General features: G+C 42.5%; 1 protein-coding gene across 1 annotated transcript in view; it reads right to left on the bottom strand.

Annotated features, from left to right (window-relative positions):
• Nucleotides 1–1,428: 1,428 nt before the first annotated feature.
• The window catches only part of LOC127531929 (NACHT, LRR and PYD domains-containing protein 12-like), a 101,411-nt gene continuing 83,503 nt past the window's right edge, over nt 1,429–19,336 (bottom strand). The window contains exons 5-9 of the mRNA XM_051942371.1: nt 18,061–18,144; nt 12,677–14,519; nt 12,426–12,599; nt 1,585–1,758; nt 1,429–1,432 (exon numbers count right to left, since the gene is read on the bottom strand). Of these exons, the coding sequence (XP_051798331.1) occupies nt 1,429–1,432; nt 1,585–1,758; nt 12,426–12,599; nt 12,677–14,519; nt 18,061–18,144 (2,279 nt within the window). The remainder of the gene's footprint in view (nt 1,433–1,584; nt 1,759–12,425; nt 12,600–12,676; nt 14,520–18,060; nt 18,145–19,336) is intronic.

The following is a 19,336-nucleotide window of genomic DNA, read 5'->3' as shown; positions in this document are numbered from 1 at the left end:
ACTTTAGAATAGTCCAATGCTTTTCTCTCAGCCATTCTTGGTGTTTTTGGCTGTGGTGTTTTGGATCGTTGTCCTGTTGGAAGACCCATGACCTGCGACTGAGACCAAGCTTTCTGACACTAGGCAGCACATTTCTCTCCAGAATGCCTTGATAGTCTTCAGATTTCATCGTACCTTGCACACTTTCAAGACACCCTGTGCCAGATGCAGCAAAGCAGCCCCAAAACATTACTGAGCCTCCTCCATGTTTCACCGTAGGGACAGTGTTCTTTTCTTCGTATGCTTGGTTTTTGAGTCTATGAACATAGAGTTGATGTGCCTTACCAAAAAGCTCCAGTTTGGTCTCATCTGTCCAAAGGACATTCTCCCAGAAGCTTTGTGGCTTGTCAACATGCATTTTTGCAAATTCCAGTCTGGCTTTTTTATGAGTTTTTTTCAGCAGTGGTGTCCTCCTTGGTCGTCTCCCATGAAGTCCACTTTGGCTCAAACAACGACGAATGGTGCGATCTGACACTGATGTACCTTGGCCTTGGAGTTCACCTTTAATTTCTTTGGAGGTTGCTCTGGGCTCTTTGGATACAATTCGAACGATCCGTCTCTTCAATTTGTCATCAATTTTCCTCTTGCGGCCACGTCCAGGGAGGTTGGCTACTGTCCCGTGGGTCTTGAACTTCTGAATAATATGAGCCACTGTTGTCACAGGAACTTCAAGCTGTTTAGAGATGGTCTTATAGCCTTTACCTTTAAGATGTTTGTCTATATTTTTTTTCGGATGTCCTGGGACAGTTCTCTCCTTCGCTTTCTGTTGTCCATGTTCAGTGTGGTACACCTTTTCACCAAACAGCAGGGTGACTACTTGTCTCCCTTTAAATAGGAAGACTGACTGATTATGAGTTTGGAAAACCTGTGATGTCAATTGAATGAAACACCTGAGTTAATCATGCACTCTAGTCAAATAGTTTTCAATCTTTTATAGAGGTACCATCATTTTGTCCAGGCCTGTTTCATTAGTTTGTTTTTTAAATAATTATGTTAATCAACAATTCAAAAGTAATGGCTGTTTTTGATTATTTAATTTTCAATAAATTTTTATTTATTGTTACTTTTGTGAGTTTCAAGTGATTTCAGTGAGAATTGTGGGTTTTTCCTTCTTTAACTGAGGGGTACCAACAATTTTGTCCACGTGTGTAAGTGTCAGACTTAAGAGAGATGATTATTTCTTATTTTGTTAAACATCTGAATACATGTGTTCCTACACAACTTGAGTCAATAACTATTAAAGACTGATGTGACTGATTATATTGTTTAGGAGAATTGCTTTAATTTAATAAATATATTATTTATAAAGCAACTGTTTGTGAGTGTTTTTGGCTATTTTTCTGTATATCCAGGTAAAGTGTTCTTTTCTGGGGAATTCAGAATATCTGTTTAACTGAGTTCGAAGCACAGACAGCCCCCTGACCCACAGAAACCCCTAAAGGGGGGGGCTGAAAATTTTTCGCGCGCGACCTGGAAGTGTGTCCTCTTTTCAGAGAAACAGAATATGGTCACCCACTGTACCTGAGAGTGTCTGTCTGTCTGTACCTGAAAGTTTCCAGTCTGCAGTGTGGATCCTCCACTTTGGCTCTCAGCATCTTCTCTCCTGAGTCTCCTGGATGGTTGTAGCTCAGGTCCAGCTCTCTCAGATTTGAGGTCTTCAAGCTCAGAGCTGAGGCCAGAGAAGCACAGCCTTCCTCTGTGACCAGACAGCCTGACAGCCTGCACACACAAAACAACACAAACCTGATGGACAACACTTGGATGGATGTTTCTCACTCTTTCTTTTGTTCTTTGTCTTTCACCTACATTTTGCTGCACATTTCATGCGTCTCAAGCAAATCAACAATCTCAACAATGATTAGTGGGATTTAATCATGTCAAACATAAACCTTGACAAAGTCCTGCACAAGTTCAGTAAAAGCTCATTTGATGAATCGCATCAGCAGAAATGATTGTACTCAGGTTAGCTGTTTATCCACTGATAGAAATCTCATCAGTTTCAAAGTGTGAGTCCTGACCTGAGAGCTTCCAGTTTACAGTGTGGACTCTCCAGTCCAGCAGAAAGACTCTCCACTCCTGAATCCTGCAGGTTGTTGTTAGTCAGGTCCAGCTCTGTCACACTGGAGGACTGGGAGCTGAGGACTGAGGACAGAGCTCCACAGCTTCTCTCTGACAGATTACAGTTATTAAGTCTGAAGAGACAAAGAGAAGAAAAAAAGTAAAACATTAAGTTCAGTATTTTCTGTCCTGTTGAAAAGACAGCAGTGGATTTAACAACAAATACATCACACTACGTCCAGATACAGCAGCATTGAGGACAGTCCTCTGCAATATTATTTAAATGTGAAATAATCCAGAGTGTAGCACATTACAGTAACAAACTGACAGATTAGATTTCCTAAATGAAGAATACAGGCCAAACAGCAAGAAATTAATCCAATAAAGGTCAGTACATCTTTCATTACTGTCATTAGAATGTTGGATGTTTTCACTACTTTCTATGTCCACCTTTATTTTTGATGACACATTTAATCCTCCTCAGCATGAAGAAACCACATTTCTGCAGAGATGTTCCTCCATCTTCAGAGACTAGGTCTTCATCTGCTCTTTGTTGGAGGTTTTGTGTTGCTCTACTTTTGTCTTTAAAATACCCCAAAGTTGGTCTGTTGGATTCAAATTAGGACACATACTTGGACAAGTCACACTTTGGACTTTTCCTTCTTTATAATCTGAAAATAGTCAACTTGATGCTGATGGCAGCCATTAAATCACTGTGAGACTCGGTTACATCTCTGATGTTGTTACAGAACAAACCTCTTCTGATCTCCAGTCCTTGTTCTTCAGGTTCGTTCACTTCTACTTGTTCAATTCAATTCAATTTTATTTATATAGCATCAATTACAGTCAAATCGTCTCAAGACGCTTTACAGAACCCATATGCCTGACCCCCAGAGCAAGCCCAAAGGCGACAGTGGCAAGGAAAACACCCTTTTAACAGGGAAGAAACCTCAAGCAGAACCCGGCTCTATATAGGGGGGACCCATCTGCCTGCTGGCTGGGCGGGTTGAGAAGGACAGAGGAGGGCAAGGGGGAGGTATGGGAGAAGAGGGAGGGGTGGAAAAGCAAGGAAAACACAACACACTGTGCTGTTGAGACTCATGCTTTGGTTTTCACTGACACACGAATCTCACTGGAACAAAACTAATGATCTCCCAACTTGTTTTTAAGCTGTTTTTCTCCACTCTTGATGAAGTCTGGACTCCTCATAGCATCAGTGATCTGGACTCTTCATTCTCTCTCAGTCTCAGGAGACACTCTGCTGCCCAGTGATTGGCTCTCAGTCCCTACAGACTGAAAGGAACCAACAACCTTTTAACAGCCTCACATCTGAAAAGGCTCATAGGGTCCCTATGAGGGTGTAGCTTCTCTTCAGGGACACCAGAGAGACCATGAACCTCACCACAGGTGGGATGGATGTTCTATCCTTCACCAAAATGGATGTTCTATCCTTCACCCAAATTTCATTTGATGGGACTCAGCTAATTAAACTGTTAATTTAAACACAAGACACTTCTGCTCCAAACCAGAAGGATGCACACTCAATAAAGGACCTAGGATCCCTGACCTATCACTATTCACACCAGTGAGCAGTGATTCCTGACACATCTCTGGGGGTCATCAGGTGGAAACCTCCCTACAGTGTTTGGCCTATTTAATCCCATAACACCTCCAGGAGGCTAGGCAGTGAACTCTGGCATCCCAGATTCACCGCCCGAGTGCCAGTTCACACTGCTCCTACAAAATCCAAACAGCACCACCACGTTCAACTGACCCAGGCCCGTTTAGGAGATGCTCCAGGTCGTGAGCAGTGCTGATGCTACTATTTAGCAAGTGCAAGATGCTGAATACCTTGGGCCAACTGCTAAAACATGACAAAAAACTATATGTATACATTATACAAACCTGCTAGTCCTTACTCTAAATGCTAATGCTAGCTGCAAGATTATTACTATGTCCACAACAAACTTATCACTGACAAGGAAACTGTATAAGCCAGCTCACCAAACTTGTTAGTTCTACATGCTAATGCTAACAGCTAATTTCACATGTTATCTAAAAGAAAAAACAAGAAAAGGACACAGTCAATCTTAGTGATGTTTTAAGATGTGCCGAGGCTTCACAGTGTGTGTCGAGTAACTGAGGGGGCGTTCCATGAAGCACGTATCAAGGCTTGCTTCACTGAGGACAGGAGCCAAAAATGATGACGTCCGAAGCCTTACTGGCTGGCTGAACCACGTCAGTGCTTCGGAAAGTGGTTCAGATTTTGCCGCGAGGTTTGACAGGAATCTAAACCCCTCAGGCTCTGTTCAAAATATGGGTTTTTGTTAGAGAGTTGCGGTCAGCTGAGAGTTTGGATCGAGTTTTGATAGTTTGAATACTACAGTTTGGATAGCGTCTATATCGTCTGGATATAGTTTGGAGAGTTTAGAGAGAGATAGTTTGGAGATTTAGTAGAGCGGGGAGAGAAAGATAGCTGATCGGATGGTGTCTGCTAGGAAGAGGAGGATTCCCCCTGTGTGGTAAGATTTCAATTTGATAACTCCTAATAATAATAATGTAAGCTAAATCTAACATTATAACATTATTACAGAAGCATTAGGTTTGCTTCTCAAGAACTGTATTTTTCTCTGTTTCTTATTTTATTCGAAGATGAGGTGTTGGAATAATAAAATGGAATAGTTTAAAACAAAAAACTGTTGAGAAACTCTTATTTCTGAATAAAAGGAATAAAATCTCCCCTTTCCTGTACATCATTGTTCAAGTTGCACAAGCATATTCAGTATGATCTTTCCAGTTCCACAAACACTTTCATTGTCCTCTGCCTGCTTAAGGCCATGCAATTTTCCTAACGTGACAGAAAAGCATTTTTACACAACCTGTCACATCATATGATACTACAATTATGGGGAAAATTCACACACACAAAATACGTGAAAATATACTTTATATTACACATATGTGATAATTTATCGACAGAAATTATTTGGCATTTCATAGTCATCCCCAACAGCCATAACTGACAGAAATTCAATGCAGCAGGCATGTGGTTCAGATACAGCTGCCTGTGATTATACACTTGGCCAGTAGGTGGTTTCATGTGCTCATGAAGCTTCAAGACATGAACCCTTTCTCGAACCAATTGACTCAAGTGGTTTGATGCCTCGTGAGGCTTCTCTCTGGGACCATGCGGCCTCAGTTAAGTTTGTGGTGTAAGGCAGTGGCCCACTGCCTTACATGGTCCCCGGCCGCATGGTCCCAGAGAGACTCTAACAGGCCACTCCCCCACCTTATCTACACTTCCTCTTCGTGGATCTCTGCCCATTGGGAGACAGAAAAGAAGGCTCGAAAAGCAGAATGAAGGAGAGGGCTTCCTCTGCCTTTTCCTTGTCCTTCATCACCTCTAATTCACCCCCCAACTACTGTTATTTCGCATAATCCATATCTACTGACTAGATCTAGCAGCCTCATCTGCCACTTCCTTCATCATCTTTCTCAGATTCTGCCCCTGTACTCCCAGCTCCCTCAAAAGTGAAACAGCTCCAACAAAGCCCCTTGCACCCCACCTCAACAGGGCAAACTCTGGTTCTCCACCCTCTCTGCTCAGTTTCTGTCTTTAAGTCTGCATATGCAGCCTTCTTCCTCTCATGAGCTGCCTCCACTAAATATTCAAATGGGACTTTTAACTCAGTGAAATATATTTTTCCTTTACAGACCACAAAACAATGTCTAGCCTCAGATTAGTACACACTATTTCTTGGAGAACAACAAATCTTCCTCCTAAATCTACCTGCATTTCCCAGTCATAGGCTCCTGCCTCCTTCCTGACTAAAATGGACCCTCCAGAAAAACGCGGGCAAAAATCCTTGATTCCGCGGGCTAAAATCCTTGCTTATGCGAATAAATATGCGGGGTTTTTATGCCATTTTATGCGGGGAAATTGTGGAAAGTTGCAAAGTATGCGAACAGTTGTGAAATATGCAAAAAGATGCGAAATATGTAAGAACTGGGAAAAAAAGGTGATTCTTCTCCTACATTCTGTTATTAGGCTACCACTAAGTTGCTCTTTGAGTCCTTTGTGTTCAGCAAACCTTTTGCTGTGCTTCGTCGTGGAGAAGTGCTGCAACACGGTTGATTTTCTTCGGTGCTCCAGAACAATATTGCACGGGGTGCAAAAAAGTTTGCCCCCACTTTTGTGCAGTAAATCTGGGTACTGTTTTGCCCCGTCTCTGGCTGAAATATTCGTAGGTAAATGTGATCTTTGAGCATTCGCCATTCTTGTTTTTCTTCTCTGAGCGACGTGCAGTGTTGCCAACTCCTCAGTAAGGAAAGTAGCTGTTGGCTGTCCTCCTAAAAGTCGCTAGAAGTTGCTAAATGACGTCATCGCCTAATTTGCATATTTCTCCGTTTGCATGTAATTGTAATTAACGTTGTAGGAGAGAGGCATAATGTTCTGGAAGAGACCAAAAAGTGAGTATAAAACACCCAAAATATGTTTTTGTACTAGAGGCTAAATGCTGTGGTTTATTTTAGTATGACAGTGAAGAAACATTTTCATTTATATCCCGCTCCGTAAGTGTGGATGGGATCTGTAGTGACTTAGTCCGCATGTGCGATTCACTTGCCGTCTGGCCGCCGAGTGATGTGTCCTCTAATCAGACACTAGGACTGCTGCGGGGTCACTGGACTGACAGCCTGTGCTTTGGGATGGGGAGAAGCTCTTACAGCAGTACCTGCTGCTTGTTGAAAACTAACTGCAGAATGATCCGAGTTTTCCTGTCAGTCTCCAAAACGGCAGAAAAAGTCGCTAGATTTGTCGCTAGTCGCTTTTGACAAAAAAAGTCACCAGGACGCTTTGGAAAGTCGCTAGATTTAGCTAGAAAGTCGCTAAGTTGGCAAAACTGGCACCGCGCTCTGCATCAGCTCGTGCGTCTAGTGTCTGTGTGAATGCGTGAACTGATGACGTCAGGCCGGGCGTCACATAAAAACTCACTCACAACTCCATTTATATTGGTTATAGTTTTCTCATTTTTTGCAGAAATTGTGAAATCAAGCAGGAAATGTGAGATTCTTGCGGGAATTATGTGCTGTTTTGCGGGGCTTATGCGGCCTTTTAGGAAATAATTGACCCCCGCATAATCAGCGGCATTTTGGTGATTAATGCGGGAATTCATGCGATCGCATAATCGTGTTTTTCTGGAGGGTCTACTAAAGGCCCCTATCCTTCTGCCCTTCTCCAAGAAATTTCCCCACTAACCTCTCCTTACTAGAGCCTTCAGAATTCACCTGCTTTCTCCTCTCTTCAATTCCTGCAGCGAAGCTTCTCAGCACCTGATTATACGGTGGCCGACAGGGGCCAACGATCTGCAACTTTCCAAAACTCCTCAGTTTAGGAAAACAGCTTTAAGTACAGAAACGATGCAAAATCACAAACTCAAACACAGGTCTAAACGAGGTACAAAAGAGGATCGTGGTGCAAATGAAATAACGCGCTGAAGAAAAAAAACCCAAAACAGGCTGCTGAAAGAGAAACGATGCAAAGGAGAAAACGATCTCCAAACCAAAAAACGACCTGCAAATCAAGTAACGATTCCAAAACAAGAAACGATCTCCAAAACAAAGAAACAATCTGCAAACTAAGAAACAATTTCCAGAACATGAAACGATTTCCAAACCAAGAAACGATCTTCGAATGAAAAATGCTGCATTACCAGTCACTACGAATGGAGCAGGGGACGCTCTCGGCGTAACAGATGGGATGGAGAGAGAGAGACAGGACCGGACAGCTGCCTGAACCAGTGTCTTTGCCTGAACGACTGTGCATAAAAATACAACGGGAATGGTAATGTGACTTTCATTCGAGTATATTTATTATGATTATGTTTGTATCACTACATATAATGCTGCACATACGTGGCATTTATTTTACTGTATGTTACACCAGACGTTGCAAGGCAGCACATTTGCATTTGTAGATTAGCCTGAGAAATTCATCTCACTGCAAAGCATATTTCTCTTTCTTCACTCTGTCAATCAGCTGACATTTTATGTCCTGGGCCCTGTCGGTGATGCGCCGGGATATCGTCCCATCAGACAGCGGTACCGATTCCATCTCCCGCACCTGTTTGTCTCCGTGCATTGTCTGACATATAGCAATAGGAGCAGGTTTTATGAGGGTTTCCCCGATTGTGTGATGCTTTATCGTCTGTGCAATTAAATATGCCACCGCATATGATGCCTTTTAGGCATTGGTAGGGATTGTTGTTTGGCTAGTTATGATTTTCTTTTGGCCTTGCAACTCTCTCTCTTTTCGGCAGAAAAAATGGGTTGTTTTGGCTGCAAGAGAAGGATGCTTCATTTTCAAGTGTCTCAGGATTTTTACTGGGTTTAAACTCTCATGTCCACGCGCCTCAGTGCACACCACACATTGGGGATGCTGTACTTCACTGATAATGATGCACATGAATCCATATTGGATATATTCCTCTCGATACTTGCGACACTTAGTGGAAAGCTGGTCTGACTGCTTATGGATCCCCTTATAGTGGTGATCCGCTCCTCCTCCTGCTTCAGAAGGTGATGGTCTTCTTGAAGGCGGCTCTCCGCTCTCCTCTGCTGCCTTCTCCACTTGCCTCTCTACCTTGTCTTTTGTTGGTATTAGCCAATGTTTCATTTTGAAGATAATATCAACAGTTTAAGTCCTACTGTACTGATATGCGATGTTCAGAAGAAATCCACGAGACTAGTGTACAGTGACATGTGCCGTAGTCTGTGATGTTTACTGAGGTGCTGTAAAATGACCTGTCACCTGCAAATGATACTGTCGTTAATCTGTCCGAACAACCTCGGGGGTTACTTGAAGATCATTTTTGCGACCCCCACCCCCTTGGCATTTCACGACCCCCCAGGGGGTCAACACCCCCACTTTGGAAACCCCTGATCTAGGATGTAAGCCAAACTGCAAGCACCACAACCTCAGTGTTCCTGGGATACCTGATTTATCTATTCTATCTAGCCTTTCTGCAGCATCCTGTTTAAATTGCACAACTTGCTCCTTATTATTGAGGTCCACATTATACCACCTTCCTAAGCTCTTCACTGACTGCTCCCTAATGGTAGGAATTTCCTTCTGTATGTTGAAATACTCCTCGATTTCCTAGGCTTGATCCTCATAGTAGCCCATTTGAGATTCCTATTTATTCTAACAACCTCTTTGTACATGGCACTGTTTTAGTTATCAGTGTCATATCATCCATATGTGGCAATGCTACGAGGGTTAATGTGCTTTGGTTAGTTACCAAATTACCGACAACGCCACCTGGGGGAATTTCACCCCCAGGAAATCTTATTAGAGGGAACACCACTCCAATACAGAGAGAAGGTCACACAGGTACATGCGACACTTGAGACGGACGTGACTCCAAAATATACACAAAAATAGAATTTATTAACAATATATATACTTTCTGTTAAAATGACAATATTTCAATAAAAAATCTTAGTGGCGGGGCCACAAGACAACTCCATAGTGAGTGGCAAAATAGATGCAGTCTTTTTGGACCTCCAGGGTGCAGCCACCGAACATCTATACACTGAACTCACGGCTGAGGGCGTACCAGACCGGAATGACTGACTGAAAAGGGAAGGGGAGGGTCCGGATGCGACACACCACACATGCAAAAAAAAAACAAAACCACTAATGGACACCCAAGTGTTCTACTGTACAGGGAGTGAGGGGACCACCACCTCGGGGGAATCAGCCAGCCACTCGTCATACAGCCCAACAGCTCCTGTCCACAGAAAAAGAAATACGGTTAGCCACAGGAACAGAGATCTTTAGAACTACCCTGACACCACACTATAATACTGAATCCCGGAGGTCGCCACCAAAGCTAATAATTTTTACACAAACGTGTGTGCCAGGCGATGGGCACACGCACACCAAGATTGTCTTTAAAACACCATATAATAAGACATATGCAGCAATTCCTGATGGCAGAGAACTTGCTGCACTGAACACGGAGACAGAACACGAAGACAGAACGGCAGCAGCTTGCTTCAGACGTAGAGTCGCTCGTCAATAAAACCACAGCTCCTCAGGCATCAGGTGAAACAGCTGCACGATCACTCAAAAATCCAACGCGATGCATAGGTTATGCCCAGCTCCGAGGCCACACACACCCGGCACCCAGCCTTTGGCCAAGGTACCAGCCGAATTCTGACATGGAGGTAGAGAAATACTCCGCCAGCATCTCGAGACTGCCACGGCAAACCACGCGGCTGAGTGAACACCCCAGCTCCAGGAAGAGGATGCATGTGGAAAATGCGCAGCCCTCTCACAGATATACTGCAGTATAGCACCGTCCAGTAATCAAGGTGCGATAGGATGATTGCTCCTAACTGCATTCAATGACCGGGAGCAATTGGAAACTACACCGCCTGATCCAATACACTTAACATAAGTGGGGACGGACTAGGCCGTCCTGCCACACATATAAGTTGTAACTTGCGGAAGACGCATTCCATTCTGCTGTCTCTCTCCACCTACGACCCACTTGGAAGCCCTGATAATTAACTCCATAGCCATTGTGAATGTTAACGGCAAAACTTTACATCCTGCCATAATACCAACCTCCAATCTTTGCCAGCCTGTTGGAAAATCTCCTGTACTTGCACATAATCTGATGTCCTGGAAATATGCTTCCACCAGGTTACCAACCATCTCTGGCACTTTAAAGTACTGAAATGAACTTCAAATAAGGCTCTGTGGCACTGATCCGAACACATTAACCAAATGTAAAAACACAACATTCAAGTCACTCCTCTCCCTCTTAGCTCTCTGAATCTGATGCCAAATCATGCTGTTCTTCTACAAGCACCCACAAAATTCCTGTATCCCTGCCTTCTGTGCTGTAGAAACGATCAGACCATTCCTCACTAAGTAACTAGCCAACCTCTGAGCTACAATACTGAAGAAAATCTTGCCCTCAACATTTAGGAGAGAAATCATCCAAAACTGGCTGAGGTCTGATGACTCCTTCTCCATGGGGATGAAAACACCTCCTGTCCTACGCCATGCTCTTGGGATACGTTGTTTCTCCCAGAATATTCTCAGATGTGTCCACAGTATCCTTTAAATGCCAAGTGAACTCCTGTAGACCCTGTAGTGAACTCCATTAGGCCCTTGGGCCAACGAAGCCTTTGCACGCCTGACCACCTCCACAACTTCTCTCCATCTCGGTGAGCTAAAATCCATCTCCCATTTCCCCTAATGGTGGCATGTCAGGTGGAAGACCTATGCTCCTATTATCCCCTGAATCTGAATATATCAACCTCAAATACTCTTTAACCTCTGACGTTGCTGCTTTAATCTGTCCTCCCTTTTTCCTGATTGAACATGGTCTTCACAAAATTAAAAGGGTTGCTAAAAAATGTTAACCTTGCACATTCTTCTTTCTCTTCTCCCCAAGGTGTTCTGCCCTTCAGAGTTCCTCCTGCAACACATTAATTCCCTCTCTTTCTTCTTTAGATGCCTTCCTCCACTGCTTCCGTAACTGCCTCCTTTCCTTTACGAGCCTGTCTATTTCTTTTTGGTGCTTAGACCTGCCTACCTACACCTTCTCACCACTGCTTTTAGCAAGCACCCCAAATCTCTCAAGACCATCAAAGTAGATGAAGAGAATTTGAACTGAGGATCTCTTTGATCTCAGTGATGACAGAAGGCAACACTGCTTCAGTGGCTGTTTGGGCTCCAGTGGTGAGAAGGAATTGGACCTGAACCTCAAATAAGAATGGAAACAACAGTCCAACTGTCCACCAGCTGAACTGCACTGAGTTCAGTCATTGAACAAATTGAACATTCTACAGTTTCATTTAGCAGACGCTTTTATCCAAAGAGACGAACATCTGAGAGTAGAAACAACACAAGCAAGGATCTAGTCAGGAGAAAACAACCTGGAGGAGAACCACGAAATTAGTTTAAGTGTGATCATGAATGTTTGTTCTGGTGTTTCTTTTTTAGTAAGGTCTATCTGAAACATTGTATTCTGTAAAACAAAGACAATGTTTGTTTTTGTAGAAACTAAAAGAGAACCTGGAACCAAGACTTCACAGGTTCTTTCAGGTTCTGGTTCTAAGATGCAGGTTCCAGGTTGTTCAGTTCCTGCAGTGGAAGAGGCCTCATTAAGAGAAACTAGTGCTAAAGGTCAGTACCAGAACTGATCTGACTCATACAAATACAGAAAACCTCCCACCTCAGCTGTTCTGCTCACCATGAATTAAAACACATTTTAAATGGTCATCAGTTGAACAGGTTGATGAGTCCTGACCTGAGAGCTTCCAGTTTACAGTGTGGACTCTCCAGTCCAGCAGAAAGACTCTCCACTCCTGAATCCTGCAGGTTGTTGTTACTCAGGTGCAGCTCTGTCACACTGGAGGACTGGGAGCTGAGGACTGAGGACAGAGCTCCACAGCTTCTCTCTGACAGATTACAGCCACTCAGTCTGAAGAATCAAAAAGCACATTATACTGATGAAACAGCAACAAAATGAAAAAGGATCTTCAGTCTCCAACGACTTACAGAACTTTCTTGGAGGCTTTGACCACTGGCAGCAGCCTCAGAAGAGCCTCCTCTGAAGCAGAGTATTTCTTCAGGTCAAACACATCCAGATGTTCTCCTGATGACAGTAAGATGAAGACCAGAGCTGACCACTGAGTAGGAGATAGTTTATCTGTGGACAGACGTCCTGATCTCAGGGACTGTTGGACCTTCTCCACTAGAGAAACATCCTTCAGTTCATTCAGACAGTGGAACAGATTGATGCTTCTCTCTGCAGACATAACCTCACTGATCTTCTCCTTGATGTACTCCACTGTTTTCTGATTGGTCTGTGAGCTACTTCTGGTCTGTGTCAGCAAGCCTCGTAGGAGATTCTGATTGGTCGGCAGTGACAGACCCAGGAGGAAGCGCAGAAACAAGTCCAGGTGTCCGTTTGGACTCTGTAAGGCCTTGTCCACAGCTCTCCGGTGGAGATATTTTAGTTCAGGTTTCTTTAGAAATACTTTCAGCTTCTTGAAAGAACTTTGTTCTTCTTCCAGCAGGTTGATTCCAGAGTTGATGAAGGTCTGATGGACATGGAGAGCAGCCAGAAACTCCTGAACACTCAGATGGACAAAGCAGAACATTTTGTCTTCCTGTTTCCGTCTTCGCTCTGCTTTGAAGATCTCTGTGAACACTCCTGAGTACACTGAGGCTTCACTCACATCGATGCCACTTTCTCTCAGATCTTTCTCATAGAAGATCAGGTTGCCCTTTTGCAGCTGTTCAAAAGCCAGTTTAGCTAATGACTTAATAAACTGAATGCACTTCTCTGGACCGTACTTTTCTTTTGTGTGATCAATCTGAAATCTTAGAAACTCTGTATACATCTCAGTCAGGGTTCTGGGCAGATCTCCTCCCTCTCTGGTTTCCAGCAGCTCCTCCAGAACTGTAGCAGTGATCCAGCAGAACACTGGGATGTGGCACATGATGTGGAGGCTTTGTGATGTCTTCATGTGGGAGATGATGCTGCTGGTCTGCTCCTTGAATCTCTTCCTGAAGTACTCCTCCTTCTGTGGGTCAGTGAACCCTCTGACTTCTGTTGTAGTGTTGACGAGGTTTTCAGGGATCTGATAGGCTGCTGCAGGTCTTGTGGTTATCCAGAGGCGAGCTGAGCGCAACAGTTTTCCACTGATAAGTTCCCTCAGCAGGACTTCTATTTTAGTTGACTTTGTTATGTCCACAGAGAGAATGTTGTTGACATCAAAGTCCAGACGAAGGCGACTCTCATCCAGTCCATCAAACACAAACAGCAGTTTGAATCTGCTCTTGCTGTAGCTGCTGTTTCCTGATGATTGCAGAGCTGTAAAGATGTAATTCAGAGCCTCCACTGTGACGTCTTTAGTTTCTGGGATACAGAAATGAATGAGCTCTGCCAAACCAAACTCTTTTCCCTGCAGTGAATTCAGGGCACGGAAAGTGAACGGGAAAATAAGATGCACGTCTTGATTGTTTTTTTCTTCAGCCCAGTCCAACACAAACTTGTGCACAAGAAATGTTTTTCCAATCCCCGCAATCCCATTGGTCAGCACTGTTCTGATGGGTATGTCTTTTCCAGAAGGATGCTTGAAAATGTCTCTGGGTTGGATCTGTGTCTCTGTGTCTGATGGCTTCCACACCTTGTCAATCTGTATGACTTCATGCTGTGTGTTTATGTGCATGTCCCGGCCAGCTGTGATGTACAGCTCTGTGTAGATATCAACCAGACGCTCCTCATCTGTTGCCCACCCCTCTGTTGTAACCAGAAATGTGTGCTGGAAGTTTGACTGAAGCTTCTGTTGGTAATATGTGATGTGACGTGGTTCTGGTACCGGAACAGTCTCATCTGTGTCAAACATGAAGGGAACAATGTGAGGTGTGTGTCAACAGAAATCTCTGTTGTTGGAAAAACACAAGCAACTAAGCAACGAAAAAGTGGTTGGACTTTTAATTACTCACCTATAACAGTCACAAGCCAGCCAGTGGAATTTAAACCCTCCAGGGCTATCGAGATTATTTTTTTTCATCTAAAAAAATAATATTTTCCTATTCATCTCTGTAAATTTATTGTTTTAGCCTATTCAATTTTGTAAATATCAACAAGTCCTCAAACTCATACGACCACATAGGTCATGTGTAACGTGCCTCTGAATACGACCCATGAGAGCGTATTCACGTTAGCGCCCCTACGGGGAAAAGGAAGGCATTACGGGATTTAATTCCCGAAACGGCTTTTCCCTCGCGAAACGGCTTTTCCCTCACTTTTGCAAGACGGGTTTAGGGTTATGGTTATGGTTAGGGTTATGGTTAGGGTTAGGGATAGTGTGAGGTTAAAGTTTGTTCATGGTGACGTTTCAGCTGACACACCGGGGTGTCAATATTTACTCAACCGTTAGAGGTCGCTTAACGTCAAAACGTAACACTCAGTCGTAATACGGGCATGTACAGACGACCTTTGTGGTCGTTTTCAAATTGAGGACAGGCTCGTAAATATTTTTGCTTGAACGTTAAAGGAGGTTTTCCTCACATTTTGGTGTATTTTAACCCTTTGATGGTCTAAATTCCTTGAATAGACCTTGTGCTGGAATCACTGCCCAACTTAGTTTTTATTTTCATTGCAGTGGTTGATTTTTCCTCAGCAAGATCAATGCTTTTTTTAATACGTCTTTCTCCATTTTTATTTTGTCTACCTGTGGGTTTAAACTATTATAACCTTCTTTTTTATTCAATAAATGACTAATAACACACTTTGATCTTCATGTTTGTTTGCTTATTTGTTCATAAGTGAAATTTAATTTTCCATGTTGAATAATCACAGCTTTTTCTTCTACAAGGGGTATCCTCTTCCCATGGCTAAAATTAATTTTAAAAATGAAAATAGAAAAAGTATCTTTTGAAAAGCAGTAAAATTAATGTTTGTATTTTTGTCCTTATCTTTTTGTCACCATTTTTAATTATATTTAATTAAAGCAAATATAAAGAACTACAAAGACAATATCAAAAAACACATATTTTTAGTAGTGAAAAGACTCAGAAACAAAACTTGAAAATATGTAATATTCTATATTTTACTTTAGATCTGTTCTTATTATTATACAGTCAGTGACTGGGTAAAACATGAACAACATAAAGTTATGAACTTCAACTTTAACTTCTTTCAAACCGATCTTTCTTGAAACAATTAAAAAAAAACTGAGGCCAAAGTGTGATGGTTAAATAAACATAAACTACTAATATTCATCGATATACAGTCTGTGCTAATATCCCAGTTTAACCGCTATAGAACCGTCAGAACCAGCGGCAGATTTCAAAAAGTCTTCCCAAGATAAGGCTCCTCTTGGTGGCTACAGTGCGGCTGACCATCCAGTTTTAGCTGTCTAACCTCTCAAACAGTAGGAGTAAATTTTTGATCAGGCTTTTCTTGATAAATTGACCACAGATTGGGATAATGTTTTTTTTGGCTACCCAAGTCTCCATAATGTGGGCAGAGTGAGAACACTTCCGGGTATTTCATCTGTTCTTGGCCAGATGTGTACTTTGAATTGGATCAGTCCTTGGTCTCCGACTGATGACGTTTCATGAGTACGCAAGAACGCAAGTACGGATCACAGACTGTACAGTCTATAATATAGACAAGTACGCATATTGAGAAATGGCCAATGTTTATGGGTCTTGTCCTGATTGATGCACCAAAACACCAGCAGCGCATTCTGGGATTTGTAGTAGTAGTGATGCATGTGCTATATAATACCAGTGGGCAAGCTCTAGTCATCATTTGTTATTGCCTTGTGGGCCTATTATAATTACATGGCGGGCCAAATCTGGCCTGTGGGACAGAGTTTGATACCTATGCTTTAGACAACTGAACCTAAAAACAGAGAGCTGGACCAGCAGCTCAGTTCTGGGCTCACTGGGGCCCTTATCAAAGTACACTGCAGTCAAAAGTTTTAGAACACCCCAATTTTTCCAGTTTTTCATTGAAATTCAAGCAGTTCAAGTCCAACAAGAAACTTGAATTGGTGGTGAACTGCCAGAGATTAAAAAAAAGATAAGGTTACCCAAAACTGAAAAATAATGTACATTTCAGAATTATACAAAATGGCCTTTCTCAGGAACAAGAAATGGGTTAAAAACTTTATGCTGTTCTGCAGCAATGGAAGTTGATCAATTCTACAATTCTACAATTTCATTTAGCAGACGCTTTTTGTCCAAAGCGACGTACAACACAAGCAAGAATTCAGACATAAGGAAAAACCTGTAGTAAGTGCAAAAGTGCTTCAATTGCGATTGGTCAAAGGTGTTGCCATCAAGTTGCAGAAGAATTGCTAACCCCCCCGCCTTTTTTTCAACTTTGTCAGCGTTAAATAAGTGCTGGGTTTTGGACCACTTGACTTATTCTACCCCTAAGGTGGAGTCGGATTAAGTGCCTCGGTGTTCTCTGAACAATTGAGTCTTCAATTGTCTCTTAAAAGTAGAAAGGGACTCAGCAGAACACACAGAGTTTGGTAATTTGTTCCACCATTTGGGAACAACAGAGGAGAAGAGTCTAGCTAGAGATTTTGAGCCGTGCTGGGCTGGAAGCACCAGGCGTCTCTCACATGCAGAGCGAAGTGGGTGTGAAGGGGAGTAGACCTGGATCAGGGAATCCAGGTAGGCTGGGGCTGTTCTTGTAAATGTTTTGTAAGCCAGGAGGAGAGTTTTGAATTTGATTCTGGCTGCAACTGGAAGCCAGTGAAGGGAGATGAACAGGGGAGTGACATGAGCTCTTTTGGGCTGGTTGAAGACCAGACATGCTGCTGCATTTTGGATCATCTGTAGAGGTTTGACTGTACATGCAGGGAGACCTGCCAGAAGAGAGTTGATCAAGCCTTGAAAGTTGGTGCTACCATCCTACAGGAGTCCAACTTTCCTAGATTCCTTCCAACCCCCTCTGTCTGCATAAAGTAGTGTTGGAACACACTGTGGAACCCTCCAGATCATTATTTGAACAGCATTGTACTGCCGAAGTAGTGTGTTGCTACAAAAAATGGAAAAGAAAAGGCAATTACCTATAGAAGACAGACTGACCATCATAACACTTAAAACGTAGATCTTTCCTACAGAGAAACTGAAGACAGTCAAGGTGTCACTGAGTACAGTTTTCTTCGCCATCAAAAGGCACTCAGAAACGAGCTTAAAATGGACACCAGTTGAGAAAAGTGGATTTGAGGATCACCAGCCACAAAACTGACCGTTCTGCTACAGCTATACTACAACCTGCTGCCTCATGCAACTCCATAGACAACCACTGTTCTGTGTTTTACAACCTGCTTAAACTCAGCTTCCATTTCAGGCATGATGAACTGCTGCCATCTCTCTTTACAGACGAAAGAATCCATCAGTTTTACCTTCAGTCTGAGGAAGAGGAGGCTGAGTCTGAGAGGAGGAAGTTTCTCTGTTCTCTGAAGGTTCTTCAACATCACTGACATGCACTGACAGACAGAGATCACGTTATATTCTCTACTGCTTACTGCTTTCATTTATTTCAGCTACAACAGACTTAGAAGGGACTTTATGTTGACATTGATTGATGAGTTGATGGTGTTGATTAACTCTGGTTTTCTGACACCACCATGCATCTTTCTGACTATAATGATATCATGTTGTTCTTGTCTTGTGACTGACCTTCTAGTCCTGAGCTGCTGGCAGGAAACCTCTGCAGCAGATCCTTCCTGGAGATCTTCTCTAAAACCACCCTGGTCACCTGCACAGCTCTCTGAAGTCCATAAGTCTCCACCATCACATCCACAGTGTTACACCTGTCTCGTGTCTGTAGTCGGCATTTTGTGATCGCTGGGAGGTCTTGAACATTGTTGGGCTGCTTCAGGAACCACTGGAATGTAGACAGCTGATCATCTCTCAGATCCTCCAGGATGTTCAAGAGCACTTCTGACGTCATCGTGGCTCCCTGATAAAATCAAAGAAGCAGTTAATGAACAGTTGTGTTGTTGACAAAAAGGAAACTCAAAACTACAAAAATTGTAAAAAAAAAAAAAAAAAAAAAAAAAGACAGACAAATTCAGGCACAACATGCCTAAAATGAGACACACAGGTAAAAATGAGACAAAATAAGACAGAAAACAACAAAAATTAGATAAACTAACACAAAATATAAAAATGAGACAAATTAAGACACAAAATGACAAAAATGAGATTAACACACAAAATGATAAAAATGAGACAATTTGAGACACAAAATAACAAAAATCAGACAAACTAACAAACAAAATGCTGAAAATGAGACAAATAAAGACAGAAAATAATAAAAATTAGTCAAATTTAGTCCAAAAATGGAAAAAAAATGAGACAAATTAAGACACAAAATGGTAAAAATGAGACAAATTAAGGCAGTAAATGCTGAAAGAAATGAAGATGTGCAGAGCTCAGGCAGAGAAAGGGAAATCAGAGACTATCTCTGGTCCAGCTGGTCTTCATGAGATGAATATTACTTTAGCATTATGTATCTGAGGACGAATCTTTCAGGCCTAAATATGATCTGATGAAGTTCATCTTTTCATTTTAAGATCATAAGTAGACCCTTAATTCTTTAGAATATCCAGATATTGGAATTATAGAGTGAAAAATGGAAGAAATGTCCCAAATAAAGAACATGAATCCTAAAAG

This window comes from Acanthochromis polyacanthus, chromosome 22 (assembly GCF_021347895.1).
Source record: "Acanthochromis polyacanthus isolate Apoly-LR-REF ecotype Palm Island chromosome 22, KAUST_Apoly_ChrSc, whole genome shotgun sequence".
NCBI classification, from domain to species: domain Eukaryota; kingdom Metazoa; phylum Chordata; class Actinopteri; family Pomacentridae; genus Acanthochromis; species Acanthochromis polyacanthus.
Note: the sequence above shows the minus strand (reverse complement) of the source record. Positions and strands in the feature narration are given on the sequence as shown.